Genomic DNA, 26,272 nt, shown 5'->3' with positions numbered 1-26,272 from the left:
CTGCACCGGCGTCACCGTACCTCTCTCTCTCTCTCTCTCTCTCTCTCTCTCTCTCTCTCTCTTCCCCTCCAAAAGGTACCAACCAGTTCATTCCAAGCCCTTTTCTTGCCTCTACCCTAGGAACCGCCCGGTCCACCCTTTCAACGCATGATTCAAGACTAGCCTCACTCCTGGACTTGGACTCCTTCATCCATCCTCTCCCCTTCTCTCCCCACCTCGACACGTCCCCGCGCTGGTTCGCCGAGTTGCCCGCCATGTCGAACCAGTCGATCCTCCGCATTTCACGCGTAGGCTTCCCGGCATGACGCGCAGAAAGATCTCTGTTGACACTTGTGCAGGAGCTTTGCGAAATCCAAAAGGGCTCTGACCTCTGTACGTCTTGCAGAGCCCACATCCGGTTAGTTGCACTGCTGACGGCCTTTTTAGCCCTCGCCGTTGCATGTCGAGACAGCGATGTTCGCTCGGTGCGAGCATTGATCATAGGCCCTCCCGACACGCCCTACGAGTTTGGCTTCTTCGAGGTACGCGTCTGCTACTTCAACTCTATGCCCCAATGCTGATGCTCGCCTCGGTAGTTTGCCGTGCGCTTCTCTAGAGGTATTTGGCCAACGCTACACGATGATACCCGCCCTTGAAACTCATGTCACGTAGAGTACCCAACAAAAGCACCATCTGTGCAATGCATCACGACAAATAGCGGCCGCACTCGATTCAATCCCAACATCTATGCCCAGGGCAAAGTCTGCCTGTGAGTCGACCTGAACCTGTTGGATTTGGCACCAGCTGACACTGACCTAGATCCATCCTCGGGTAAGAGACATCGACTCCCAGCGTCAATCACATTTAACGGTTCATAGAACTTGGCGCGGCGAGCCAGGCGAGGAGTGGTCTTCGGCTCAAGGACTCGAGTCAATCTTGATATCCATCCAGAGTCTCATGTCCCCGGACCCGTACGAGAACGAGCCAGGCTTCGAAGACGCCAACTCAGATTACGACAAGAAGCTGAAGCTGGCCTACACAACAAAGGTGTGACTTGTTGGATCGTGGTGGTCAGGCGTGTGGGCTGAATTGGCTTTCTAGATCCACCATGAGACGATTCGCGTATCCGTCTGCGAGCGATTGGAAGATTACTACAAGATTGCCTCTGGAGACAAAAAGTCGGTTACGCGGTACAACCCCGAAGAGGACTACAACGCTACCGAAGAACCCTTTGAGCCTTTCCAGGACCTCTGCAAGCGACGTTTCCTGTGGTATTATGATTCTTACGTAGAATCCATCTACAGGCGAAAAGACAAGTACAAGGAAGGGGCCAAGTTTGAGAAGATGCCGTTTGAGGGGCCTGGAAACGAGATGTCGGGCAATTTCCAATACGAGAAGCTTTTGCAGAGGCTCAAGGTCATCAGAGATGCAGTGGAGAAAGAGACGCTAAGCTGGGTCAAGGAAGGCGCAGATGCGACGAGCCGTGAGCTGAGCATCGCCAACAACCTGCAGCGGCAGTATGAGCAAGTGCTGGAGCATTTCAAGCGACATGACTCAATGCACCTAGATCTCGAGCTGGTCAACAAGAATCCGTTCGTGTGGCAGTTTGTCTTCTTCGGAGCGCCCATGTCGAATCTGGATGGCGGCATGTTCCGCATCACGGTTTACATTTCCCCCCGCTTCCCGGACGTCCAGCCACGCGTCAAAGTCGAGACACCCCTCTTCCACCAGCGGGTATCCAAGGATGGCGTTCTATGCTACGTTGCCAAGAGGCCAGATGATCTGCGGAGCCACATCGAAGCCGTCATTGAGGCCATTCAGGAAGAGCATCCGGCGTACGACCCACGCACGTTGGTCAATCCCGAGGCGTCCAGGCTGTTTTGGGGATCACCAGAGGATAAGAAGCTCTACAATCGGAAGCTAAGACGTAGCGTGCAAGACAGCGCCGAGTGAGTCACGTTCGAATGTCGCCATTGAAGCTTGCTAACCTGGGTAGATTTTGCTGAGCATCTCAAATTCGAGATGGATCATGGCGAACACGAGCACTAGCCCGGGTGCCAGAGCTCCAGCACGGTTCACATGAATACCGGGGTAGGTTCAGTAGCGAGGGCAACGATGGCCCCACGAGCAAATTGAAGGTCAGACGCCATGTCCTAGACCGACAAGTGGCAGAAATTGAGCATGGCGGTTTTCCTATGCATTTGATCTGGAGTTTGACGGATGGTTCTTGGAAGGACAACGAAAGAGGACACGATATATTCAGCTGCTTCACTGCCGGTGATGGAATGTCGGTGGCTTGGACGGTGGCTTTTACCTTTTGCTACAGTCGCAAGATGATGGGCAGGTGGGAAAGGGGGCTATGGGACGGGGCGCACAGGTCATGGTTGCTAGGTAGCATGGTGTTAATTGGCGTTTCCAGACTGCTTCGTACAAGGGGAGCGGGGACAACGAGGGAGGGGCAAATGGACGAGTTGTCGAGTGGGTCGTATGTGGTCTATGCGCCAGAAGCATTGATGATGACCCTGTCTCGAGTTTGGTCGACGTTGTGGATCGAGCCATGGGAGCCGATTGTGTTGGGCATGGTGTGGTGACCAATGTCCAACGCGGACGCGGACTTGCGAGCTCAGATGCACGAGAGTCCGAGATGAGAAAGTGAAGTTTTGTACATGAGAATCGGCAGGCGAAGGCGACGGCTCTGTCCGCACCGGGGACCTAGAAGTTCAATTTGGCCATGGGTCACCAAAGCTTAATTGCTCTGCTTGACGCAACTCGGTGGCTCAAGGCGCAGCGGGAACGACTTCCTGGTACTTCTTGTCGGCACAACAAATCAACCACCTGCAGCATTCGATTAATGATGCTCATGTCAGACATGTCGGTGGAGGCAGGCCGTCCCGTTGACCCGTCTCACGGTCTGGCCGTGAATGACCCATAGTGACCCATACTAATAGTAAAGGAAAAGCAGAATTAACAGAAATATTTCATGAAAAGGCCTGGCGGGCGCCACCACGCTCCCGTCGTGTCGTCGATGAAGGCTGCCAGACCGACAGACAGACTGAGCGACAGGACAGGACAGGACAGCCTTGGGTGCCCTTGCGTCCTGATTGACTTGGGTCAATTGCAGTGCTCGGTTCAGCATTGGAGCAGCACGTCTCGCAAGGGTTGCCGACTCTAGGACCAATTCCAGAAGGTCGAGGGCCCACTCGGCGGCAATCGCTTGATATGGCGCCCGTTTGCAGTCGAGTTCGGGCGTAGCCGACCGGACTTTTTTTTTTTTTTTTTTTTGGTCTTTTTTTTCTTCTTTCTCTTACAAACCAACACAGCCAGTGGGAGCCAGCAGCCCCCTGCCTGCTGCCTCGGAGACAGACGTATCTTGTACCTCTGTTCCACCTCGCCCGCCTCGTGTCACAGGGTCTCTTTTTTGCGCCGTCAAGATTCACGCCTCGCACCTGGATGCCGTTTGCGCTTGATCCCTGCCGCTTCTGCATCTTTTGTTCTCCAGTCTCTGTCACTTTCTCTCACGACATTACTCGTTCCTCAGCAACTGACACTCCTTCACATCCTGTCTTTGCTCTTTTGACCACGTTGCTAAGCGACGTCTGTACATTGCTTACGAGCAGAACCTGCTCGCAATGTCTTCACACGCTGGCCAGGACCATGCGCCAGCAGCGCCTCATGAAAAAAATGGTTCTACGCCAGAGGCTGCGCAGGTCGACCCAGAGGCAGAAACACCCACTCAACAGCCAAATGAGGGGCCAGAAGAAAAGGGCAGGTCTCCAGCCAAAATTGCAATCATCATGTTTGCTCTTGGTGTAGGTTTTTTGTCACCCAAATCTTTGAGACCACACGCTTACAGGTACTCAGATGGCCGTTTTCCTCGCCGCTATGGACATTACAATCATCACCACTGCTCTTCCAACCGTAACCGAGTACTTCAACTCAGCCGCTGGCTACACGTGGATCGGTTCAGCATTCAATCTTGCCGCCGCAGCTGCCACGCCCATCTGGGGCAAACTTAGCGACATCTTCGGCCGCAAACCTGCGCTACTGGCTGCCAACATTTTCTTCCTTATCGGCTCGCTCATTGCTGCCTTGTCCATCAACATGGGCATGCTGATCGTCGCTCGCGCCATCCAGGGAGTCGGCGGCGGCGGTCTTATCATTCTCGTCAACATTGTCATTTCCGACCTATTCTCGATGCGCACCCGCGGCCAATACTTTGGCATCATTGGCATGGTCTGGGCGCTGGCGGGCGCTTTGGGTCCCGTCATCGGCGGCGCGTTTACAACCAACGTGTCGTGGAGGTGGTGGTAAGTGACATATTCCCGTCTCGTCTTCCGTGTCTAGTTGCCGTGCGTTCCTTTTCCAGATCTATGACGTCATGAGGCTACCGAAACACGCATCTTGGCGCCAGACGTTGGGCGGAGGCGTTTTTACGACTCACCAGGCGACCTCGGACACAGGCGCGCTCTGGCCTGTCGACATGGTTGATGCCCTCTGTGCTGAACCACATAGTCGGGGGTCGGGGCTTGCCGACGCGGGGTCTGTTTGGGCTAGGATTTTCCCGAAACCACCAACCACGACCAAGCATCTTTTGGACGCTTTGCGCTAACCTGAGTCCAGCTTCTACATCAATCTACCTCTTGATGGATTGGCCTTTGGCATCATTCTGCTTTTCCTCGACATTGAGACGCCCAAGACTCCCTTGATAGATGGACTCAAGGCCATTGATTGGCTGGGTGCGCTGGCCGTCATTGGAGGCACTCTCATGCTGCTTTTGGGGCTGGAATTTGGCGGTGTTTCCTTTCCCTGGGACAGCGCGACGGTGATATGCCTCTTGATCTTCGGAGGTCTGACCATTGGCCTTTTCCTCGTCATTGAAGCCAAAGTTCCCGCCTATCCCATCATGCCTGTCCGGATCTTCAAGGAGTCGACGAATCTTGCCGCCCTTGCAGTTTGCTTCTTCCATGGATTCGTCTTCATCTCCGCGACCTACTACCTACCGCTGTACTTCCAGGCCGTGCGCGGAGAATCACCTATCATGTCGGGCGTCTACATCTTGGCCTTTGCCGTCTCTCTATCCATTGTGTCCGCCGGCACGGGCATCTTCATTAAGAAGACGGGTCTGTACCAACCGTGCATATGGTTCGGGCTTACAGTCATGACGCTGGGATACGGCCTCTTCATCATGATTGGCGCCAACACGTCGTGGGCCAAGATTATCATTTTCCAAATCGTCGCGGGCATTGGCGTCGGGCCCAACTTCCAGTCTCCCCTGATTGCGCTCCAGGCGCACGTCAACCCGCGCGACATCGCCACGGCCACGGCGACGTTTGGCTTCACTCGCAATCTGGCGACGGCAGCGTCGGTCGTCATCGGCTCGGTCGTCTTCCAGAACCAGATGAAGGCGCACAAGCCCGAGCTGCGCGCTGCGCTGGGCGACAGCCTCGCCAACGTGCTGGGCGGCGCGTCGGCGGGGGCCAACGCGGAGATCCTGGCCGAGCTTCCCGACGCGCAGCGCACCGTCGCCGCGCGCATCTTCGCGGGCTCCATGAGCAAAATGTGGATCATGTACACGGCGTTTGCGGGGGCGGGTCTGCTTGCGTCGCTACTGGTCCGCAAGAGCCAGCTTTCGAAGCAGCATCAGGAGACCAAGACGGGCTTGGATAATGAGGAGAGTAAGAGGAGAGAGGTACTGGAGGAGCAGAAGCAGCAGCAGCAGCAGCAGCAGCAGCAGCAAGCCCAAAGTCCGGCTACTGCGATCAACAGAGAGAGCGATTCTGAGGCGCAGATGCCGCGCAGCGCGAGAGATAGCAGCGTTCTCACGTCGCCCGACGTTGAGATCAAGGAGGCAGAGTCGGGCAGCCAGCAGTGAGCGCCGGCTGCTCCATCGAAGAGGGGAAGAGAAAAAAAAAATTTTCAAAATTCAAAACCGGATTTCAATAGAGGAGAGACCGGCGGCATAGTGGGGAGAGCAAAAAGGACGAACAATTATGACGACCTCTGACTTTTTGAAGAATTGGACGATTTGACGTCTTGCATTTCTGTTGTCCTTTTCTCTGTTGTACACCTAATTCTTCTTCTTCTTCTTCTTCTTCTCTTTTCTCCTTACTACTAATTATGTTACTCGCTTTTATTTAATCTTCGCATACACACACACACACACACACATTTCTCGGTAGCCAGCGCGCACACATCACACATCACACATCACCATCCATAGAAGGAAGTATGGACGCATAGATCGAAGCAAGTCATCGGAACCTGACTGTAATACATCCATCCACGGAGTCGATTGCCAGTTGTTTTTTTTTTTTTTTTTTTTTTTTTTTTGTTCACAATAGCACGAGTTAGTCGGAGCATACATGCATGCACGTACGAACGGATCAAAGCGAGGGCTTGGGAGGGAAGTCGGTGTATCTTCACTTCATTGTCATACTTGTTTCTCTTTTTTCATTGCTGCTGCTGCTGTATTATACCCACCACTCATCTCGAGACTCTTTGGTCATGTCATGTCGTTTGGGTTGTGGCATGCATGTTGGTATTTTTTTCCTTTCTAAATTCATGTACATATATGCGTACCTACTTTGGCAGTCAGTCAGTCAGGCAGGCAGGCAGGCAAGCAAGCGAGCGAGCAATGTTTTGGTAGTGTGGAAAGGTGGTTTGGCTTGGTTTGGCTTGGCTTGTACTGTACTGTACATGTATTGTACCTTGCTTGCGAATGTGCTGGCATGAGTGAGTGAGGTGTGTTGTGTGAAGCCCCTTTGTTTTGGTTCTTTGGATATCGGTTGGTCGAGGGTTATCATGCTCGTGGAAAGCAGATGAGGAGACAAGTTTCTCTAGCTTCTTGCAAGACGACCGAGCAATACGGTAGCGAGAAAGAAGCGTATATTTATAGTAGACAACGACGGCTCAAACTCAGAGCCAACAGCTATTATTATAACCCTTCCTCTCCCTCCGGCAACCTATACAGCCCCTTCTTCCTCTCCTGCGCCCACTTATCCACCCACCCCTTCATGCGCTCCCTACTCCTCGCACTCCCCACATTAACAGTCGGCACGACCTTCTCCACCCTCAACGCCGTGCAGAAAACCGTCAACTCCCTGAAACTGCTGTGCTCCGAGTACGGCACGCCGAAGCAGGCGGCGCGCCCCGTGCTGCCGCGCTGCGGCACGAGGTCGCGCATGCCGAAGCTGCTCCTCCACCCGGGCGAGCGCAGCACCGTCGCGACCTGGGGCGCCTCGGTGAAGCGCGCCGCCGGGGGCCGGTAGTTCCAACCCGTGGGCCGGAAGCCGACGGCGCGCGCAAACGTGTCGCCGTACGACGCGAGGTAGCTGTCGAGCGTCTCGGCGCGGATCTCGAACAGCGGCGTCATGTGCACCTGCGCCTCGCGCGGGTTGGTTGACAGCAGCGAGGTGAGTTCGGCGTCTTCGAGCGCGAGGACGACCCGCCGTTTGGAGGGCGGCACGAAGATTTTGGACTGGAGCGCGCGCGCGACGCCCAGGCAGATGCGCTCCTTGCCGATGCTGTAGGTGCCGATGACGACGAGGAGTTTGCCCCGGTCGCGGGATGAGCTCGATGTATTGCTGCTGCTGTCTGAGAGACCCACGTCGGTCGTCTTGCGGACAAACTTGGTCATGCCTTCGCCGGCACGTTCGCGCTTCATTCGCTCCCAGCCGTCTGTCTCGTCGGCGCGGACTTTGCTCAGGCTGACGCACATGTCGGCGCAGGCCTGGATGACATCGGTCTGGCTGGGGAATGCAAACTTGGGATTCAAATATGTCGTGTCGAGGTAGCAGACGTCGATCTTTTGCTGCCGCGTCTTTCCCGTAACGGCATCCATGACATCTGGTCGCAGCAGCGGGTGCTCAATGTGCGCTCTGCAAGCCCGAAAGTCTCCACAGTGCAAGACGCGCTGCTTTCGTGGGTTCTTGCCGTTCCCAACGATCTTCTCAAAGAGAAAGAGAGAGCTTCCTGGGCAGTGATTGGCAGGTATCATGTTGACCTTGACACCTCCAATGCCGGGGACTTCTGTCTCGGTGTCCCAGTCCAAAGCCACAACCCACTTGGGATCAACTCGTAGCTGTTGCTTCACCAGGTTGGCAGTCACTTTGCTGCAGTAGATGGGGCCATGTGACCAAGTAGCAGTGAGGCCAACATAATGATCGCTGTGGAAATGGCTGAGGAAATACGCATTGCATCCTTCGACAGCTCCATAGCGAAAGGCGTCGACACAAATAAAGAATCCCGGGAGGATTTTGTAAAAGGGACAGGTGCGTTGGTAGGCCGGCTTGCCACGAGAAGCATTTTCAGAAGCCGCGGCATTGGCCCACGCGGCATCCTCAGCGTGTCCCGACATTAATTTGGTGAAAGCAGAGCCAGAGTTCTTGCTTGCGCCATCGAGGCTGAATGGATTCGTCTGTCCTGGTTTCGCTGGCCTGGGTGGTCGCTGGAACTTCTTGGATCCGTCAACCTTGGTTGAGTCATCCAACTTTTTCACTTGCTGAGGCTCGGGAATGGGAGTTGGCTTTCCATCAAGGCAATTGTTTACATGTACCAAGGCGTCCTGGTCCGAAATCCCCTGGAGGCTGGCATTGCAGATTGGACATACTGGCGCGTCGGAGACCAAGGTGGTGCTGTCATCCACGTCGCCAATTTCCGTCTTCAATCCGGTCTCCAACTCGTCAAAATCCAGGTCGTCGACGTCACCTTCAATCCCGGCTTCTTCCATTTCGAGACGCCGCTGCTCTTGCATGAATAATCTCTCATCGAGCTCTTCGCCCTCCTCGAATTCCTCAAAATCCTCTATGCCCTCAAACTCTGCAAATCCGTCGTCACCGGTGAGACTTGTCGGTTCTTCTTTTAGCGTAGGAGGTTCCAAGGGTTCGACGGGTTTGGACTCTTCACCCACCTCTTCTTTCATAGGTGGAGAATGATCCATCTCGTTCCTTTTCGATTTGTCGTCATCATCTTCAGTGGTTTGTGGAGGCAGTGAAGACTTTAGCTCTACTGACTTTTCGTCTTCGCTTTCCGAGTCATCCAGAAAGGGCCCAGCTGGTCGCTTAGGAGGAGCCATTGTGACTTGATCTTCTATAGGGTTTTGAACCGACGCATCGGTTGGTGGTGTTTCTGTAGACTCTGACTTCTCTTCATCCGACGAACCCGAGTCCCGACTAAGCTTTCGCCGTTTGACTGCAGACGCTGTCTCGTTGAAACGCATCTCTTCTGCGACCTCTTCGGAGAGGGTCTCGAGGTCATCCCACCCTACTTGCTCGCCATCCTCCAAGTGCTTACTGGCAAGCTTTTGTGATCCTTCGATAAATAGCCCGCTCTCGTATGTTGGCCCGTCGGTCTTTTTGAAGAAGCTGAGGATGCTAGAATTCGGCTGGATCTTTGGCTTTGGGGTGCCAGGTTTGGCGGCGCCTTTGCTGAAATCCAGCTTGGTCTGCTTCGGCTTGGAAGCGCGCGAGGATTTTGAGGGCACGGTACGCGTTGCCATTGCGGGGGAGGCGTCGGCGATGAGCGTGGATTGCTGAAGTGGGGTCTTTGCGACGACTGGAGTCGAGGGTGGCGACGGCGGACGACCAACCGAAGGACTAACTTGCTGGCTGGACGGGAGGACACGGTTTTCGCGAGGGTTTCTGAACATGCTAGACCGATCCCGAGCCGATCAGCATCAGGTATCGTGAGTGGACAGGCGGAGTGAGGTGAAGTTGCAGGCGCGGTTGGCTCTGAGACGTCGACTCTACAGGCCTCTAGAGCGCACAGGCCAAGACGCGGATGCGCGTAATCACGCTTTGCTTTGAGCGCCTCCACTGCCATCGGCACCCTCAGCCCAAATTCACCGGGCATCCATCGCCATCATCTTCAATGCTACTGTCGGCCTTGACATCACGATGCTTTCGCAACAATGACGACGCGACGACCACTCCTAGAGCGCCAATCCTGCCTCCAGTTTGCCACGACAAGACGCGCCAAGTATTGGCATCAGGTAATGGCACACCAGATGGCATGAACCGATGGCATGGACCAAGCACGATGATGCAAGATCAGCAGATCGGTTGTCGGCAGCTTCACGCCTGGCTACAGCGCAGGTCGGACCGCAGGTTGACATCTTTTGACCGTTCACAAGAAAGCCGTTGGTAACCAGGATTCGTCTATGCCATCTCAGGCAAGGCCCTCGGACAACATGCGACAAGCAGACGTGTGCTCCCATCTTCGGCAGCATCTCAGTGCCAACAGTAGGTATAATTGCACGACTCACGAATGTTATCTCGATTTTTTTTGAGCTCGTTTCTCTTTCCAATCCGTTTTCTCTTCGCTGTCAGTATCATGCTTGAACAATCAGTTTGGCTTCAAGAAAGGGACCTATTCCACCCCTGGAAAAGATTCAGATTTCTGGATGCACTGCATTCCTGCAGTGCGGCATTTTCAAAAACACTTTCGAAAAAGCACATTATACATATACTTCTTTTTCAACATCTAAAGAGCGTCGGCCACGACGATAGTTTCTCAAACCAACTCTTCGTACGTCAAATCTGGCTTTGGTCCACACAAGTCCGGGATTTCTGGCGGCGCAGGCTTTCAAAGTTCGATGAAAACCGCAGACCATGCATTTGACAACATTGCTCCCCCATGGTGGTGGACGTGGACAAGCGGATGGGATTTGCCGCCATACTTTCTTCGCTGTTCTTGCTGCGTTGAGTGGTCAGCCCTGAAAATCGATCAAGCGTCTCGACCCACGGCCCTGCATGAAGCTACGAAGGAGATCCCATCGGTTAGCCCGGTCGGTTCGAAGCGAATGACTAGCCGTGGACAAATGGAGCATCGATTGGCACATTTTCCGATGCGGCGGAGGCAGAGTTTTGCAACACGGCCTTGGTGCAGCGGCGCGGTCGAATCAAACACCACGACTTGAATCGACATGCATCGCAGGGCTGAGAAAAAGCATCAGCCATGGCGCAAAACAAGCCTCATCCCACGGCCAGCATTATTCCAAGTGAGATGTTGTGGCAGGCTGGGCGTCTACAGCGCACCAACAGCAGGCGTGGGATGTGCTCTGGGCAAGTCTTGGAGTCTTGGCCAGCGACTCGTGTTCGACGACGGACATGAAGACAGGCGTGAACATCAGAAGGATCGTCAGCTGTCGGAACGAGAAGAAATGGATTTGTCAAGGAGTTGCGGCGCAGAAACGTCAGTGAAGATAAGAGACAGCAATCGACCCACGTGGGGGATATGGACAAGGAGAGTGGTTGCGGGGCCATCGGGGGACGCTGAGAGACGGGTAGATGAGTGACAGTGACAGGCGTGTCCATGTCGAGCCCGAGGAGCTGTCAGAAGACAAGCCATGGGTGCCGGATGAAGTCGTGGGCGGGACACTATCAAGGACATGGCGGTCCAGAGAGACAGAACCAAGAAGGTGGATCAAGCCGGAGAAGGATCAGAGAGTGCACATTCAATTGCAGCGGAAAAACGCGGACACTGGTGGAGTCTGGCGAGAGAAGAGCAGCATGTCCGTCCGACATGCGGGTTGGACGCTCGGACAGGCAGCTCCTCCATGGGGATGCGTCGGCCAAGTGCAGCACAGCACTGGATGTTTGGGACATGGGTGGCCTGGTAGTCGGGATGACGGTGGCTGCATGGAATGCTGCGTGGAACAAAAAGAAGGCTGAAGAAGGAAGGGCTCTGGTGCCGGCGCAGCCGTGAGGGTGGCAGCGTGGATGGCATCAGTGGTACAGCAGTGGGCGGCGGGAGAATGGTGTGATCTCGTTGATGGTGGTAGTGGTGGTGGTGGTGGTGTTGACGGCCAGACCCTGGATGGATGGATGGATGGATGGATGGATGGTGGCGTTGGGTTGCTTAGGGCTCCACCTTCTGCCGTCGAGTCGCACCCGCCTTTTCGCGCACGAGGTGGCTCTGGGGCTTCCGATTGGGCGGGGATTTGCAGGTTTTCACCATCCACCTCATCTTCTCTCAGCGCTCGTTCTGGCAAGTGCGAATCTTCGCCCATCACAACCCTCATGACTCCACTGCGCCGTTGGATTCCGGCCAAGACGACAAGCTTCAGCCCCCTCGCCTTATTTTTTCTGCCCCCCCCCCCCCCCCCCCCCCCCCCCGAATCCCGTCAGCCCTCTCCCAATTCCCCCGTCTCCTCCATCGCACGCCGTCGGCCTAACTGCTGACTGACTTTGCCTCACACCTACATACCCACCCACTCACTCATTCCTTTGTATATATTAAATTCCCCAATTCCTTCCGTTGCTGTTCTGCTCTACTCTCCGTCTTCAACCTCCTGCATTGGTTTGCATCACAATTCTGGCGCCGCCGTCTTGGTGTTCCTTCGACCGTTTTTCGGTACCAAGCATCACCCCGGCCTCTCCTTGGCTACAGTAGTTCCGTGTACTTGGACCACACGCAGCCGTTGAACCCCTCCCCTTCCTTGGAATAGCGCCGGCTTTTACACACGCGACCAACTGCCTATTTCTGACCTCTGCCGCCCCACCACGTCTTTTTTGCAACACCACCGGACTCCCTCCTCCTTCACACAGCCCTCTCGCGCTGTCCCACGGGTGCAATGGCTGCCGACAGCTCGCTCCGTGACTATGGCCTGGCCGCTCCTCACGGTCCCAACATGGGCGGCCAACACGTTGCAACCCAAGACATTTACAACATGAGCCCCACCGAAAAGGGCGTCTTCGACTTTTTGCTTCGCCCCGACGACAGCTACGACAGCAATGGCGTCTACTGGGCCGATATGGGCATTCCCCAGCGCATTAGATTCGTCCTTGGCGTCGACGGCGCCGAGGCAAAGAAAGAGACCAACGAATTTTGGCAAATGTACAAGGACGCCGGTGCGCGCTGGACCGGCTTTTTGGCCCCAATTGGCTGGCTCGTCGGAGCCTACACTCTCTGGAGCTATTACTTCAAGAACTGTATCATTCCTGGCATGGGTCTGTTGCTCGAAGGGCAAGTGCGCGCTTTGAATTCGCTGAAACTGCGCTAACGTTGAGGCAGTTATGTCTTGTTCTCCATTGGCAACGTGAAACCGCTTTTCCAGAACGCCTTCAAGTCTTGCTGGAAGACGTTTGCCATCTGCAGCGAAACCTGGATCGCCGCCATTGAGTATCTCGAGATTTGCGGCATCATTGTCGGTCAAATCATTGTCGGCGTCATTGGCGACTGGCTCGGCCGCAGATGGGGTCTCATCCAGGACGCTGTCATCATGTTCGTCGGACTGGTCATGCTCACCGCCGCTTGGGGTCTCACTCAAAACGGATGGATCATCTGTTACGTCTGGGCCCTCTTCTTCTACGGCATTGGCGTCGGTGGTGAATACCCCATGACTGCCACCTCGGGTATGGAAAACGCTGTCGGATCCGGCAAGGTCTCTACTCGCGAGGACAGGCTGCACCGTGGTCGTAAGGTGACCATGGCCTTCCTTATGCAAGGTTGGGGTCAGTTCATCAACGTTGTCATCCTCATGGTTCTCCTGCGCATCACCCACGGCTACAGCGGACCACCATACGCCGCGAGCGATGCTCAGTGGACGTACCGCGTCTCCTTCTTCATCCCTGCCGTCGGAACGCTCTGGCTGGTCTTTTACCGTGCGTACAAGATGAAGTCTGCCGGCAAGCAATTGGCCGTCCAGAAGAAGAAGCAAAACATTACTGGATACGACACGCAGTCTCTCCGCCTGACCTTTTCGTACTTTGGACCCCGTATTATTGCGACCGCTGGTGCTTGGTTCGCCAACGACGTCTTCTTCTACGGCAACAAGCTCTTCCAGAGTGAGTTCATTAGCGTCATCACGACCAGCAAGGACGTCATGGTCACCTGGGAGTACAACCTCATCAACGTCGCCGTGTCCCTGGTTGGTTACTACGCTGCATCTCTCCTCATTGACAGCAAGCTCTGTAAGTTACTACCCGCTGCCACCAAACCAACAAGCACTAACAAGCAACAGACGGAAGAAAGTGGATGATGATCGTCGGCTTCATGCTCGACTTTATCCTCTTTGTGGTTCCCGCCTTCCACTACGAGTACTACACGACCAAGGAGCACATTCACGAGTTCCAGACCATGTACTTTTTGTCGTCCTTCTTCAACCAGTTCGGACCGAACTCGGTCACGTTCCTCGTCGCTGCCGAGGTGTTCCCTACTCCGATCCGCGCCACGGCCCACGGTTTCTCAGCCGCCATGGGCAAGCTCGGAGCTCTGCTCGCGGCGGTTCTGTACAACTACATTGACACTCAGACCAAGTTCTACGTTGTTCCGTGGTTCGGTCTTGCGGGAGCCATCCTGACGTGGCTCTTCCTCCCCGACACGACCGGCCTCGATCTCAAGGAGCAAGAGCGCCGGTGGACGTACATTCGTGCGGGCCGCGAGCACGACTACCACGGCATCGCCATCCACCCCAAGCACCTGTCGGTGTGGGAGCGCCTTCGCGGCGTCGGCAAGCACTACGATGCCGAACTCGACTACCAGCAAAAGGTGGAGGAGCTGCGGGGCGACTGGGAGACGTGGCAGCAGCGCAAGGCCATGGAGGAGGCCAAGGGCGAGTACAACTTCGACGACGACGACGAGTTTTCGGAGGAGATTAGCAGCTACTTTACGCGGACGACGCCCATGGCGACGCCGCAGATCCCGACGTTGGAGAAGACCAAGACGGGGACGCAGCAACAAGCGACCAACGGGTACGGGGGCGACGACGAGAAGCTAGAGATATGATGATGACGCGGGCGGAACGTTTTCTTCCTTTTCAACTGTAGATTTTTAAATTCTTTTCCTCAAGGGCGGGTGGTGTGGCATCGGATTAGGTTACGGAAAAGGGGACTGGCTACCGCAGAGGGTGATGAATCGAGAGCATTGACAGATGCAAGACATGGCCAATGGCAGTCGTGCCGGTGAAAAAGAGGTTAGGAGCCAGACAGCGGACTTTGTAGATTTCAGGCTTGGATGGCGCAGGCCTGAGGCTATGAATATAGTGACAAGTGGCGAGCGAGAGAAGGCGAGTCACGATGGAGAAACACTGTTAGAGATGTAGAGCTGAGTGGCGGAGGCCGACGAGAGAGGAGACGTCGGAAAAGCGACGAGTTGCGGCTGGCTGGTCTTCCCCTTCGCAGGCAATCTCGCGTGCGTGGCGTCAATCAGCGGGCCGCAACGAGTTTCAACACGCCAAACGCAGCCAATCGGGCGGGCCGTCGCTTGTTTCAGGCTGGGCCGACGCTGCTCTGACCCGGAGGTGGCTCAACATCCCCAGACCTCATTATCCACCCTGCTCGAAAAGCCCATTCATTCATTTCTTCTCTCCTGTCTTGCTCCTTTTTCTTCTTTCTTTCTCTTTCCTTTTCCCTTCTGTCCTTGTACAAAACACGCGCTGCTGGCACTCCTCCGATTCCCTCTTTTTATCTGTGTTTAAATCCCCCTGGTGCTGGCCTCACAATCTTTACCGCATTGCATTGCATTCTTCACCCTAACCTACGTCTACCCCTCGCTCTCACCCACTTTGTACATATTCCTTTGTGCACAAAATCTTTTTCATTCCACCCGCAAAATCAAAAAAGAACAAAGAAAACCCCTTTCCGTCCTTTCAACTTTTTCAAATTCCCAACACCACCACAGCTACACCCAATCGCCAACAATGCGCGCCAACGCCATCCTCGTCTCCACCACGGCCGCCCTCCTGGCCGCCGCCCCGGTCGCCGCCCTGGACTTGAACAAGGTCGCCAACCACCACGGCGTGGCGGCGCGCGCCGCCTCGTCGTACCAAGACAACCCGGACAGCTTCGACGCCGACACGATGCCGCAGGGCTACACGTACAGCGGGTCCAGCTTCGCCACGCCCACCGAGACGCCCACCTACAAGACGATTGTGCCAACTGCGGCCACGGGCGGCGCCTCTACGGCCACGGCTGCGGCCAAAACTCCTGACAACAACAACAACAACAACAACAACAACAACAACAATTCTGATGGTGCCGCGACGCACACGCCCGGCTCCGCTACCAACACGCCAGACGTCGACGGCACCGAGACGGCGTCGGACAAGGCGTCGGCGTCCAAGACCGGCACCGATGATGGTGGCAGCAGCAGCAGTGGCATGGCCACCAAGACCAAGTCCAGCGACAGCAGCAGCAGCAGCAGCAGCAAGACGTTGGACTCGGCGTCTTCGTCGTCTTCTACCTCGGACTCGTCTTCCACTTCTTCGTCTGGATCCAGCTCTTCTGGCTCTGGCTCCTCGGCCACGCCCTCGGCCTCGAGCACCGGCGCCGCCGTCCACGCTGCTGGCGTGCAGATGGGCGTCTTGAGCGGTGCCGTGGTTGGTGCGCTCGGCTGGCTGCTGGCAGTCTTTTAAGCTGGCAAGTTTGCAAGCTAGCAAGGCAAGCAAAAGCAAGCAAGCAACCTACGGCTGGCCTCCCCTTGGGTCATATCCATCCCATCTTGCCTCTGCTGCTGCTGCTGCTGCTCCTCCTCACCAACCCAACCCAACCCCACAACATCTTCCTTCCTTTCTATGCCTCGCTGGCTGGCTGGCTGGCCGTCTTTGTTCTTTGCATCCGTTGGGACTCATCATCATCATCATCATCATCATGGACAGACAATAGACAAGATTTCATTCAAACGCGCTCGAAGTAGAGGAGACAATGAGAGAGGCAATGAGAGACTACCACTACTACTACTACTACTACCTACTGCATCACTGTCGTCGTCATCAATCACCAGGCAAAACACAACCACAAGTGGCAAAAACCGCGCGCGATGCAAGCAAGCGACCACGGGGCGTGCTGGTGAACCCGGCGGAAGCAGGGCATCAGCTCGCTCTGTTATTGCTCTGCTCTAGGTAATCAATGATGGACACACACGTACAACACCGGCCATTTCTTGGCGCTTGCCTACTTGCTTGCTTGCTTTTTGCCGAAAGAAGGGGAAAAAAAAAAAAAAAAAAGTGTCCATCCATTGTTATACTGTACATACATACCTTAGACATTCGTCGCGTCTCTCTTTTTTCTCCTCTTCTTCTCTTGGGTGCGGCTTTTAGAATGTCGTTTGTTCGTTCCATGTATCCACGGCCTCTTTTCTGTTTTCAGCGTTTTGCAATCAATTCTCTCTCTTTGCTTTGCTTTGCTTTGCTTAGTGCTTTGTACCAAACTACCATCACCACCACTACTACTTTTTGGTGAGATACCTTTTTTTTTTTTTTTTTTTCTTTGGCATTTTTTGTTGTACTACTTCTGTGCGAGACTTGGCGAGCGAGTGAGTGAGCAGTTGGCAGACAAGAAAATTACCAGACTGGCATATATACCTATTGGTATCTCCAAAGCATCATCACAGCGGGTCAGCAATAATGCCCAAGGCGCAGATGTATCGTGTCCTTCGTTACAACATTACCATTACCACCACCACCACCACCACCACCACCACCACTTCTCCCCCTCCCGTCCCTCACTCACTCACTCACTCACTCTTCACTTTCAACTCACCAAACCACCAACATTCCAATCCAATCTAATCCATTCCATTCCAGTCCAACCTACTGCCGTGCCCGCTCGGCACACGTCACACTCCTCCCGTCCCCTCCCTCCCCACGCAACGCCAAACCAAAACCCCCCCGCCGATCACAATAAACCCCTCCATCCTTCCTCTCTCTCTCTCTCTCTCTCTCTCTCTCCCTCTCTCTCTCTCGTTCGCTCGTCTCGTCTCACATTTCCGAAACTCGGCGCCACAAATTAGTCTCCCTAACCTCCAGTCGATCCAAATAATCAAACAACTCGTCATTTGTTGCATTCGCCAGCCCTACTTCGCTAGTCTTGTCTTGCCTTGCCTTGCCTTGCCTTGCCTTGCCTGGTCGGTGATTCGACTCGCAAGGGCTACATTAGCTATGTAGGGAGGGAGCGAGGTTCGCTTCGCTCCGTCCCGTGCCGTCGTCGTACCGTTGGCGGCGTCTGTGCGGGTGGGTACACTCTAATTACCTTGCACATACGTACGTACTGTACTGTGCTGCTGCGTTGTCGTCGTCGTCGTCGTCGTCCGTCGTCTTGTCATCATTTCCATACATGGCTTAGGTTACCTAGCCAGCAGCGACGACTGCTGTCTTGGTATTTCGTCGGTCGGTCGGTAGGTCGGTTGGTCAGTCGGAATCAGAGATAAGTAGTATGCCAGATGATGAAGCAACGATAGAATTCACATTCAGCGCATCTACTCTTTCTTTCGCATTCTTGTCGAACACATTATCGTCAATGACGACCAGATCTCTTGCATTCTTGCATTCTTGCATCCACGATGCACACTCATTCATCCGTCGACCTCAACGGTTGGTCCACTACATGACCTCATCTCATTCTCAACCACTTCCAGACGTCTTTCCTCCTTTTATCCCTACTGCCACCTTACGCACCTACCTGCCTACCTTTCCCCCTCTTCTTTAAACTGCTTCTCCTTCTTCGTCCCCACCCTGCCACACACAGCCCACGTACCAATCCCACGTGCCAATCCAACCCAAACCATCAGAATCATAACGACACCTCGTCGTCGCCAGCCAAGCATGATAAGAAAAAACGCCGCCATAAGAGGATGGGGTTGGAAAAATAACATGACAAAGGGTGAAGAGTAAGACAGGTGGAGAAGAAGAAATGAAGAAATAGAAGAGAAGAGAATCACCTCAAAATGGAGAACGACCGCTTCAAATCCATCGCGCTGCTGATGGATGACGACGTTTTTGAGGGAAGATACATGACTGTGTGAGAAAGTTGTGGCGAGGAGGTGTGGTGTAAAACTTTTGCGCGGATGTGGGTGCCGATTTGGGCGTTGTGATGTTGCCAGCCGGTCGCCTTCATGGAATGCCCCAAAGTCAAGTTCAAGTATTCCAGATGGGCCGTCGAAGAGAATACAAGCCGGGAGCAATGATGATGGGCGAGAGCGTTGCGAAAAGGGGGTATCGAGGATCCATTCTCTTTCCCGTTCTCCGCTCCGCCCCCTAGAGCATCTGTCTTCATATGTCGATACTCTCATCGCAAATCTCCACCCCGGTCTGGCGCAGGAAGCACTCCTCTTTACTTCTTCGCGTCCCCTTTCTTCTCAGCCAGCAGCCACTCGGCGGGATCCCGCACGCCGTCACCGCTGGCGCCGCGCCACCACCGTCCCAACAACTCCTTGGTGCGCTCCCACCATGTGCGGTTCAAGCGGCGACTCAACTCGCGGTAGTGGTACATCTCGCCCCAGCAATCACGACCCCACTCGCAACCAGCCATATTGACGAGGAAATCGCGGTCATGCTCCGAGTAGTGGACAAGAGGGTCGATGCCCTCCTCGAGCTCTTCTTCACCCTCCTGGCCGTCCGCCTTGGGCTTGGGCTGAGGCGGCGCCGCGCAGGCGCCTGGCGGGAAGGCGTTGACGCGGCGTTGCTGGATGAAGGCTACATTAGGCCGCACCCACGGCTGATTTGCGTACAGGTATTCGAGCGCGTCCTGCTCCTTGTGCTCCCACTGCATATGCTTCTGTTCGTAGCCGACAGGATCCCACCAAATGTCGAGAAGGCGGTCCGTCCACGTAGAGCGTTTTACGAAAAAGGATCCAAGGTTGAACCCCGAGCAGTCCTGTGGGACGATCAGGTTGATTGAAGAAGTCTTGTTGTCGCCAGTCGCGGAACGTGACAGGGGATCAAGGTAGGGTTCTGTAAGAGGATGTGATATGTTGAGCGGATTGTAAAGGTTGATGTCGCGGTAGGTCTGATTTTCGAGAGCGGATGAGGAAAAGATGTGGCTTTGGAGAGAGTAGGAGGGCTCCATGATGAAAGTGTTGAGATCTAGCCACCAGAACCTGCACGAAGTCAGCATAAATCCCAAGTGTCAACTGGGAGAGCACCCACCACTCAGCGTCGGGATACTTGTGCATCGCGTTTCGAATCGTGTCGACCTTCTCCCAGCTCTCGCGCCACTCGTGCGCATACCGCTTCTTCGTGCTCATGTCCACAATCTCCAACTCGTAACCCCATTTCCGTGCGTACTTCTTCTTGTTCTTGACGCTGTCGCGCTCAATCGCCCACTCGCGCGGGCCCTTCCATTCCATGACTCCTCCACCGACGTTTGCCGCCACGAGCACCACATATCTTTTACCACCGCCAAACCATAGACTTCGATTGTACATGCGCTCAATTGCTGTCGTATTGTTAGCAGTCGCTAGCCACGCATGGTAAAGTTCCTTACGGGGTATATGTAGTAAAAAGTAGACAATCAGCACCAAAATGACAAGCAAAAATCTCAACCTCAGCATGCGCAGCCGTCGCCAGATCCAGGTTGGCAAGTCACCATAGCCGGCCCTATTCTGGGGCGCCCACGGCTGTGCGGCCTTTTCCCTTTCGGCCTTGTGTAGCCCGCCGTTTGCAAACAGCGGTAGTCCATCTGATATCCGTCGCAGGTGTCGTTGGAAAAAGTTGCTGCTTCGGGGGGAAAAGGCGCGCACTTCGGCATTCCTCGCTTTGGCCGAAGTCCAAGTGACGTTGTGCGCGCCGTTGGATGCCGCATAAGTGCTGACGCGCGGACTCACGCTGCGCACGCCACTGCCGCTCCCGCTCCCGTATGGACTCATGGGTGTTGTTAGGCCTGGACTTGACCATCCGCCGCCGGGCTGTGGAGATGGAGAGCGCGACAGCGACATGGTAGCCGTAGTGGGTGTGGGTAGCAGACCGCCGCCGCTGCCAGGCCCAGACACGACAGGAGAGACTGGCGTGCCGGGAATGGCAGGAAGCGGCTGGCTGAAGCCTCTGCGCTCGGGAAGGCTCGACGAGGCGCCCTGCTGAGAATTTCGGTTGCGATGTTGTAGATGGGCGGGTGGTGCGGCGTCGGGTGTGTCTTCAGGTATCACGACGCTCAGTGGAGAAGCACTCCTCGCGACCGACGAACGGCGGCGCCGGTGGGTGGAGGCGGACGAGGAGATGGTTGGAGTCGCCAGGTTGAGCGAGTGGTGGGCCGGCGCACCGCCCCAGCGATATATTGGGTCGGGAGAGGGGTGGGCGTAGGGTTAAGTTGGCGGCGTTGGGATGATTAAGCTGCCGCAGAGAAGGTTTCTGACTCGGGCGAACGGCGCTCTCGGTTGGCTGGGGATGGCGTTTGCTGAAGCGGCAGGCGAATGGTAGCGGCCGTTGTCGAGGACGGATTGAGTCAAGCGCCAGGCCAGCAGCAGTAGAGTCGACGTCGCGGAAGTGGTCGAGATTATGAGGTGATGGTTTGGGGCAGCACGATGCCAGGGTCCGGGCTCGAGGACAGGGATGGAGGGGAGGTCGACGGCGTGCCTGGGCACTGCGAGGGCGGGCGGGGCGACTGGCTCGAGGATTTGGACTTGGATGGGAAGCAGATGGAGTCGCGATGAGCATCAAGAAGCAGAGATGGCCGAGGGCGAATGCGCTTGGCGGGAAATTAAACTGAGAACATTTGGCGGCAATGCCCTAGAGATCCGGAGGTTCCCTGCGGCGGGGAACAGTTGGAAGGCCACATCAGGCGAGGGCGATGATACAACCTGACGCCTTGGCCGCCGCGTTTCATGGCGCAGAGGACGACACTGTCACTTCACTCCTTGCGTCGGCCGCCGAGGAGTGGAGACATAAGGGCCAGAGTTTGGAATCCGGGGGCTGAAGGATTAAATGACCATCAGGCCCGGACAAGAAGCTCATGCTTTTTCCGAGTCAGCGCCGTCAACGGCTTTTGGTGTCTTCGATGGCTCTTCCACCACATCCATCTTGTCCTCCACGCGGGGCAACCAAGACGAAACGCACCAGCCGGTGGGCCCGAGGGACGTCATGACTGCTGAGAGCAGCAACACAGACAACACAACAGCTGGGACAGGCCCAACCAAATACTGCAGTGTCGGCAGTGTTCCTATTGATAGCAGCAGACATCCTCGAGGATTCATCTGAGGCTTCTCGTCTTGGAGTTCGTTTTGGCGCATGGACTAACGCGAGCTGGCATGGTGACCATGATCTCCAGCAGGCATCCTCGACTCTGCGGCGCTTCGACAGCCAACCAAATTGATCCATGCCCCGGCGCCTACATGTCTGTAAACACCATGCATGCATGCTATTTGCACCAATCGACGACGCTGCTCGCGCTGTACATGTCCTGCACCAAGAGAAAAGAATGGTCCAAATCAATCTTCGGATTGCGCATCCGACCACCAGCCTTGTCTGCCAGCGTGCGGTGCGCAAAGCACTCCACTTTTCGCTGTCAAGACCGTCGTATTTCCTTCCCAGCCTCTTCTTCGTGCTCGCTGCGTTGCCTCGCCTTCCTTTCATTCATTGTGAACTTTGCCGTCCACTGTTCTTGATTCACAAAAGTCTCAGCCTTGATTTCACATCATGTTTCTCTCCACCAATTAATTCATGTCTCTCTTTCGTCAATATTGGACCTTTGACAAATAACGGCCTCGAACAACTCAACACGACTTTCGATTCCTCAGCTTCTCCTACCCTTTACCCCCCACTTTCCCTCACCATGGCGACGTTGCAACCTACAACCTACAACCCCAACGCTGGCGTTGACAGCCTGGCCAACGACTCCAAAGAACAACGCATGACCACTTGGGCAGATTTCCGCTCTCCAGCACATCCGCCAGCAGACGTCGATAACCTGCCACTCCAAGCCCAAAAGATCACTCCGCCTCCCTCTTACATGACAGACTCGACTACCGGAACAAGACAACACCAAGAGCAGGACTGGACATATGATGCGTCCCGGGCTGCAGCGAGAAACGCCTTTGCAAAACAAAAGAGAATCTCCTTTGGTAACGCTGCTCGGCAAAAGGCAAAGAGAAAGTCGAGGCACTTGGCGCAGACCATGAGACCAGCAAAGCCCACCATCAGAGTCGACACGAGCATTTCGACGCACCGCGGAACCAGACCAAGACAAATCTATCCTCGGGAAAAAGCGGGCAACATTTTTGATTCTGGTAGAGGTATTGCTGCTCCGGAGGAGACAAGACCACCGGCGAAATCCAAGAAGTGGGCATTTTTTGGCTTGGGTGGTAGACGCAACGAGCCCGAAAGGGCTCCGATGTTCGAGCTGCAAGAAAATCAGCAATCCCAAGACTTTGCTCCAAATGATAATGGGTTCCGCGGCTTCAGGTCCAAGACTCTGCGAACTCGTCCTCAACCAACACAGACACGCCAAGAGGAGCCTTTTGTTCCCCCAACCCCTCCCCCACCTCCTGTGCCTGTAGAAACACATCGGGCTCCAGACTCGCCCAAGGAGCTTGGTCCGGTCAAAAAGACACCAACTGACATTTCGCCTTCGGACCAACCAATCACGATTGGCTTTTCAGTGTCTCCAGAGCAAGCTCACGAGCACGACTCGAGCCCAGCCTCTTCCCACCCCGGGGACCTTCTCGACCCTTCGCACATCACGCGCCAAAGGTCTGGCACAGCAGCCTCTGGAGATGCACCAACGATAGTTGTGACTCCGGCACACGAAAGGACGGGATGGTTGGCACCAGCAAGCAACCGACCCAGGCCGGCGTCGAGCGTCTACTCACGAGCCACGAATGCGTACACCGTGTATCATTCAAACGGGGAGATTCCAGCAGTACCAGCTATTCCATCAAACTATGCTGGTCAACTGCAAGCTCAGCCACTGCCCGAACGTGGACTCGGCAATGGCGACGATGTTTCATCTCCTGAAAAATACCCAAGCTTGGTCGATTTTTCGACTACTCCGCAAAGCAAAAGAGACAAGATGGCTTCTGGAACGACGGTATTTGAAGGTTATAGCAATCCAGCTACCCCCAAGTCTGTCAAGGGGCCTGCTGGGCTGTACATTGACACCAACATACCCCCAACGCCCCACAGGTCACGGGGATGGTGGAATATAATCACGACGCCCTTCGAATTTACTCCTCGGACACCCAGATTTCGGTTCAGCACAAGGAGCGGAAGCGAGAGGGGCAATACCACGCCTGATGTGCTGCCCATGATTCCTGCAGCGGCTGCGTTCTCCGAGAGGTCACCCCCGTTGCGAGCGCGCGAAGAGAGGCCCACTCGTGCTCAGTCACCTGTCCTGGACACCAGCAAGGAAAATGACCAGGCAGCCAAAGCACCAAACTCGGCTTCGACCGTCTTCAGTCCAGCCATGTACAGCCCCGCAAGCTGGGAACCCTCACCGGCGAATGAGTCACCGCGCACGCATGACGATCTGGGCATTTCGACGGGCGTTGGAAGCCACCAAACGTCAGGAAAATCGCAACCAAGGCCCCTCAGCCAATCGTTGCAATCAGAAACGTTTAGCCCAGACGATCGGGGGACCCCAGCCACTTGGGGACAGGGATATGGTCGAACAGCGCAACCAGACCCTACGCAGCAGGGAACCGGCAATGTTTACATCAACCACCACTATCACTACAACGGCGTGCCCTTTTATAGGGATGGTGGCCCTCCACCGCGGCCAGCTCGCACCGACACCCTGCGGAGTACCGACACCACGCCGGTTCTTGGTGTCGCTGCCTTGGGCGCTGTGCTCTCTGCTCGTGCTGTGCAGCAGTCCAACGATCCTGCCAGCACGCCTCGCAGCATGAATGCCACCGTCGAGGAAGAGCCTTCTCCTCAGCTGCTCCAGGCTGAGCAACGAAAAGAACACCCTCGACACGCTCCTGTAGCCTCGAATTCGACTGCTCCTCAGGCCACAGCGCTTTACTTCCCGCCTCCTCCAAGTCATGCCCATTCTTACTCATCAGAGCAGAGCTCTCGCAGCGTTTTTCAGTTTTCGAAAAAAAGGGCAGAGGATCCTGTTGTGGTAAAGCATGAATTTGAAAAGGCGCCCGAGATGCCTCGCAGGAAAGGTGCCGGCGGATATTGGTCGCTGTGGCCGTGGAAAAAGCAGGAGAATCCTCAAGATCCCAAGGATCCCAAAGATCCTGCTGTCAAGAAGAAGAAGAAAAGAAGGCGGTGCTGTTGCTGCTGTTGCCTGATTTTCTTGATTCTCTTGATCATCATGGCCGCGCTGCTCGGCACTCTCCTTCCTCGCAGCCACCACTCTTCTTCGTCTGGCACGGGAGGTTCGTCGTCTTCAAGTTCGAGCGATCCAGCTACATCTTCGACTGCTCCCGCTCCTGACATCCCATCAGTGTGGCTGAACTTGACGGGCTTTCCGCCCATCCCCACGGGGGTGGCGACAATTGCGAGACCCGACAACTTCTTCTCTGAAAACGGCTGCACTTCTCCAAACACGATGTGGAGTTGTGCGGTCCCTAAAGACGAGCAGGACGACATTGAGCCAAACGACCCTGACCAGCCCAACTTCAAGTTCCAGATAGAGTTTGTCAACGGCACCGTCTCGAACACTTCGTCGACCATTCCCTTGAAGACTGCAGTCCAGAAACGGCGACTGCTGGATTTACTGAGGCGAGCATCGGAGCCAGAGGCCTCGCCTGCTGCGCCGAGCTTGGAGGACCAAAACTTTCTTGGAAACACGACTGATGGAAACAGCCAGCCCTTTTCCGGAGAGGAGACGCCATTCTTCATCACTTTCTATTCCGGTGACCACGTTTCGTATCGACTCACCAAACGCGCGAGTACTTCTTCTTCTAACGGAAGCATCGCCGACATCATTCCCGCTCCAGAAGAGGATTCTGACGGCACTGCTGCGGCAGCCAATCTCGTGTACTACCCAAAGAACCAGCCTTTGCGCTTGTACAACCGCGGCAGAAGCGACGAGCATTACGGGTTTTACAATTACTTCAATCGCTCCATTTTCCTCAAAAACGTCGTCTCCAGCAATTCGAGCGACACTGGCGAACTCTCGGCGGATCAGAATGGTGGCGCAACCAAGGAAGCTGCCCGGTACCGCTGCACATGGGCGCAGACTCGATTCCTCGTCCAAATCTGGACCAACAGCCAGAGTTCAAAGTCCCTGCTGGTTGGAAGCTCGACGGCGACATCGACCGCATCTGCTGCGTCCGCCTCGGCATCCAGCGAAGCCGACTTCGATCAGCCGGGCTCTTTTGCATACCCAGTGACCATCAGCATCGACCGGCACGGTGGCAATGTGACGGAGAAGATGGTTTACTGCTGGAGCTTGGACGACGACGGAAAGTACGTAGAGGACAGCGCCAAGTTGCAGCTCGAGGACAGAGATTTTGGCGGCCAGGCCGTGAATCCTTCCAAGGGCCCGTACGGAAACGTGACGGTGTCGACAGAGGATGGGGGACCTGGTGGTATCGACGGCGGGACCGGTGGATGTGGATGCCAGTGGAGGAATTGGGACAAGGCGTGATGTGATGATTGCTGGCGGATCGTTTGTTTTGTTTTCAAGCATTATAC

The 26,272-nt window shown here is 55.2% G+C and overlaps 12 protein-coding genes across 12 annotated transcripts; 8 read left to right on the top strand and 4 right to left on the bottom strand.

The window, feature by feature from the left end:
• Positions 1-15: 15 nt before the first annotated feature.
• Positions 16-2,080, top strand: IWZ02DRAFT_135656 (ubiquitin-conjugating enzyme/RWD-like protein). Its single transcript, XM_066761683.1, has 8 exons — positions 16-287; positions 339-521; positions 576-597; positions 652-748; positions 799-810; positions 858-1,026; positions 1,081-1,928; positions 1,976-2,080. The coding sequence occupies exons 1-8, from the start codon at positions 255-257 to the stop codon at positions 1,983-1,985; spliced, it is 1,374 nt and encodes a 457-aa protein (XP_066626310.1). The 5' UTR covers positions 16-254; the 3' UTR covers positions 1,986-2,080.
• IWZ02DRAFT_135665 (uncharacterized protein) lies at positions 2,054-2,821 on the top strand. Its single transcript, XM_066761684.1, has one exon. It carries the CDS (start codon positions 2,175-2,177, stop codon positions 2,568-2,570), a length of 396 nt encoding a protein of 131 aa, XP_066626309.1. The 5' UTR covers positions 2,054-2,174; the 3' UTR covers positions 2,571-2,821.
• A 431-nt stretch (positions 2,822-3,252) lies between these two features.
• IWZ02DRAFT_135615 (putative major facilitator superfamily transporter) lies at positions 3,253-6,098 on the top strand. Its single transcript, XM_066761681.1, has 3 exons — positions 3,253-3,788; positions 3,841-4,286; positions 4,600-6,098. The coding sequence occupies exons 1-3, from the start codon at positions 3,609-3,611 to the stop codon at positions 5,849-5,851; spliced, it is 1,878 nt and encodes a 625-aa protein (XP_066626308.1). The 5' UTR covers positions 3,253-3,608; the 3' UTR covers positions 5,852-6,098.
• IWZ02DRAFT_135616 (uncharacterized protein) lies at positions 6,099-6,821 on the top strand. Its single transcript, XM_066761682.1, has one exon. The coding sequence runs from the start codon at positions 6,346-6,348 to the stop codon at positions 6,709-6,711; it is 366 nt and encodes a 121-aa protein (XP_066626307.1). The 5' UTR covers positions 6,099-6,345; the 3' UTR covers positions 6,712-6,821.
• On the bottom strand, positions 6,813-9,689 carry IWZ02DRAFT_135613 (DNA repair metallo-beta-lactamase-domain-containing protein). The gene has a single exon (XM_066761680.1). It carries the CDS (start codon positions 9,623-9,625, stop codon positions 6,914-6,916), a length of 2,712 nt encoding a protein of 903 aa, XP_066626306.1. The 5' UTR covers positions 9,626-9,689; the 3' UTR covers positions 6,813-6,913.
• A 408-nt stretch (positions 9,690-10,097) lies between these two features.
• Positions 10,098-10,748, top strand: IWZ02DRAFT_135606 (uncharacterized protein). Its single transcript, XM_066761679.1, has one exon. The coding sequence runs from the start codon at positions 10,243-10,245 to the stop codon at positions 10,594-10,596; it is 354 nt and encodes a 117-aa protein (XP_066626305.1). The 5' UTR covers positions 10,098-10,242; the 3' UTR covers positions 10,597-10,748.
• Positions 10,749-11,351: 603 nt separating this feature from the next.
• IWZ02DRAFT_135590 (uncharacterized protein) lies at positions 11,352-12,065 on the bottom strand. Its single transcript, XM_066761678.1, has one exon. It carries the CDS (start codon positions 11,996-11,998, stop codon positions 11,432-11,434), a length of 567 nt encoding a protein of 188 aa, XP_066626304.1. The 5' UTR covers positions 11,999-12,065; the 3' UTR covers positions 11,352-11,431.
• A 32-nt stretch (positions 12,066-12,097) lies between these two features.
• Positions 12,098-15,160, top strand: IWZ02DRAFT_135569 (major facilitator superfamily domain-containing protein). The gene is made up of 3 exons (XM_066761677.1): positions 12,098-12,942; positions 12,991-13,889; positions 13,940-15,160. The coding sequence occupies exons 1-3, from the start codon at positions 12,551-12,553 to the stop codon at positions 14,701-14,703; spliced, it is 2,055 nt and encodes a 684-aa protein (XP_066626303.1). The 5' UTR covers positions 12,098-12,550; the 3' UTR covers positions 14,704-15,160.
• Positions 15,161-15,688: 528 nt separating this feature from the next.
• Positions 15,689-16,178, bottom strand: IWZ02DRAFT_442535 (uncharacterized protein). Its single transcript, XM_066766968.1, has one exon. The coding sequence runs from the start codon at positions 16,075-16,077 to the stop codon at positions 15,835-15,837; it is 243 nt and encodes an 80-aa protein (XP_066626302.1). The 5' UTR covers positions 16,078-16,178; the 3' UTR covers positions 15,689-15,834.
• A 177-nt stretch (positions 16,179-16,355) lies between these two features.
• IWZ02DRAFT_442533 (uncharacterized protein) lies at positions 16,356-17,161 on the top strand. Its single transcript, XM_066766967.1, has one exon. The coding sequence runs from the start codon at positions 16,824-16,826 to the stop codon at positions 17,154-17,156; it is 333 nt and encodes a 110-aa protein (XP_066626301.1). The 5' UTR covers positions 16,356-16,823; the 3' UTR covers positions 17,157-17,161.
• A 1,552-nt stretch (positions 17,162-18,713) lies between these two features.
• IWZ02DRAFT_135485 (glycosyltransferase family 34 protein) lies at positions 18,714-20,726 on the bottom strand. The gene is made up of 3 exons (XM_066761676.1): positions 20,178-20,726; positions 19,841-20,129; positions 18,714-19,791 (listed from the first exon to the last, which is right to left on the bottom strand). Exons 1-3 carry the CDS (start codon positions 20,626-20,628, stop codon positions 19,026-19,028), a joined length of 1,506 nt encoding a protein of 501 aa, XP_066626300.1. The 5' UTR covers positions 20,629-20,726; the 3' UTR covers positions 18,714-19,025.
• Positions 20,727-22,634: 1,908 nt separating this feature from the next.
• IWZ02DRAFT_370425 (uncharacterized protein) lies at positions 22,635-26,225 on the top strand (the record flags this gene model as incomplete). Its single annotated transcript, XM_066764498.1, has 4 exons — positions 22,635-22,986; positions 23,134-24,088; positions 24,425-24,994; positions 25,031-26,225. The coding sequence occupies 4 exons, from the start codon at positions 22,635-22,637 to the stop codon at positions 26,223-26,225; spliced, it is 3,072 nt and encodes a 1,023-aa protein (XP_066626299.1).
• Positions 26,226-26,272: the final 47 nt, after the last annotated feature.

Source organism: Phyllosticta citriasiana, assembly GCF_038021145.1.
Source record: "Phyllosticta citriasiana strain CBS 120426 chromosome Unknown IWZ02scaffold_2, whole genome shotgun sequence".
NCBI classification, from domain to species: Eukaryota; Fungi; Ascomycota; class Dothideomycetes; order Botryosphaeriales; family Phyllostictaceae; genus Phyllosticta; species Phyllosticta citriasiana.
This window is presented reverse-complemented; position numbering and strand designations above follow the sequence as displayed.

What these genes read in the sequence shown, in the direction of transcription:
- IWZ02DRAFT_135590 (XM_066761678.1), bottom strand. Translation starts at nt 11,998, where the DNA reads ATGAGGGTTGTGATGGGCGAAGATTCGCACTTGCCAGAACGAGCGCTG.
- IWZ02DRAFT_135569 (XM_066761677.1), top strand. Translation starts at nt 12,551, where the DNA reads ATGGCTGCCGACAGCTCGCTCCGTGACTATGGCCTGGCCGCTCCTCAC. An exon ending in ATGGGTCTGTTGCTCGAAGG is followed by an intron (nt 12,943 to 12,990) that starts GCAAGTGCGCGC and finishes ACGTTGAGGCAG; the next exon opens with TTATGTCTTGTTCTCCATTG. An exon ending in CCTCATTGACAGCAAGCTCT is followed by an intron (nt 13,890 to 13,939) that starts GTAAGTTACTAC and finishes AACAAGCAACAG; the next exon opens with ACGGAAGAAAGTGGATGATG.
- IWZ02DRAFT_135665 (XM_066761684.1), top strand. Translation starts at nt 2,175, where the DNA reads ATGCATTTGATCTGGAGTTTGACGGATGGTTCTTGGAAGGACAACGAA.
- IWZ02DRAFT_442535 (XM_066766968.1), bottom strand. Translation starts at nt 16,077, where the DNA reads ATGCCACTGCTGCTGCTGCCACCATCATCGGTGCCGGTCTTGGACGCC.
- IWZ02DRAFT_135613 (XM_066761680.1), bottom strand. Translation starts at nt 9,625, where the DNA reads ATGTTCAGAAACCCTCGCGAAAACCGTGTCCTCCCGTCCAGCCAGCAA.
- IWZ02DRAFT_135606 (XM_066761679.1), top strand. Translation starts at nt 10,243, where the DNA reads ATGTTATCTCGATTTTTTTTGAGCTCGTTTCTCTTTCCAATCCGTTTT.
- IWZ02DRAFT_135615 (XM_066761681.1), top strand. Translation starts at nt 3,609, where the DNA reads ATGTCTTCACACGCTGGCCAGGACCATGCGCCAGCAGCGCCTCATGAA. An exon ending in TCATCATGTTTGCTCTTGGT is followed by an intron (nt 3,789 to 3,840) that starts GTAGGTTTTTTG and finishes ACAGGTACTCAG; the next exon opens with ATGGCCGTTTTCCTCGCCGC. An exon ending in AACGTGTCGTGGAGGTGGTG is followed by an intron (nt 4,287 to 4,599) that starts GTAAGTGACATA and finishes ACCTGAGTCCAG; the next exon opens with CTTCTACATCAATCTACCTC.
- IWZ02DRAFT_135656 (XM_066761683.1), top strand. Translation starts at nt 255, where the DNA reads ATGTCGAACCAGTCGATCCTCCGCATTTCACGC. An exon ending in CGATCCTCCGCATTTCACGC is followed by an intron (nt 288 to 338) that starts GTAGGCTTCCCG and finishes ACACTTGTGCAG; the next exon opens with GAGCTTTGCGAAATCCAAAA. An exon ending in TGCCGTGCGCTTCTCTAGAG is followed by an intron (nt 598 to 651) that starts GTATTTGGCCAA and finishes CATGTCACGTAG; the next exon opens with AGTACCCAACAAAAGCACCA.
- IWZ02DRAFT_442533 (XM_066766967.1), top strand. Translation starts at nt 16,824, where the DNA reads ATGATGGACACACACGTACAACACCGGCCATTTCTTGGCGCTTGCCTA.
- IWZ02DRAFT_135485 (XM_066761676.1), bottom strand. Translation starts at nt 20,628, where the DNA reads ATGTCGCTGTCGCGCTCTCCATCTCCACAGCCCGGCGGCGGATGGTCA. An exon ending in CTTTTTACTACATATACCCC is followed by an intron (nt 20,130 to 20,177) that starts GTAAGGAACTTT and finishes ACAATACGACAG; the next exon opens with CAATTGAGCGCATGTACAAT. An exon ending in AAGTATCCCGACGCTGAGTG is followed by an intron (nt 19,792 to 19,840) that starts GTGGGTGCTCTC and finishes GACTTCGTGCAG; the next exon opens with GTTCTGGTGGCTAGATCTCA.
- IWZ02DRAFT_135616 (XM_066761682.1), top strand. Translation starts at nt 6,346, where the DNA reads ATGCACGTACGAACGGATCAAAGCGAGGGCTTGGGAGGGAAGTCGGTG.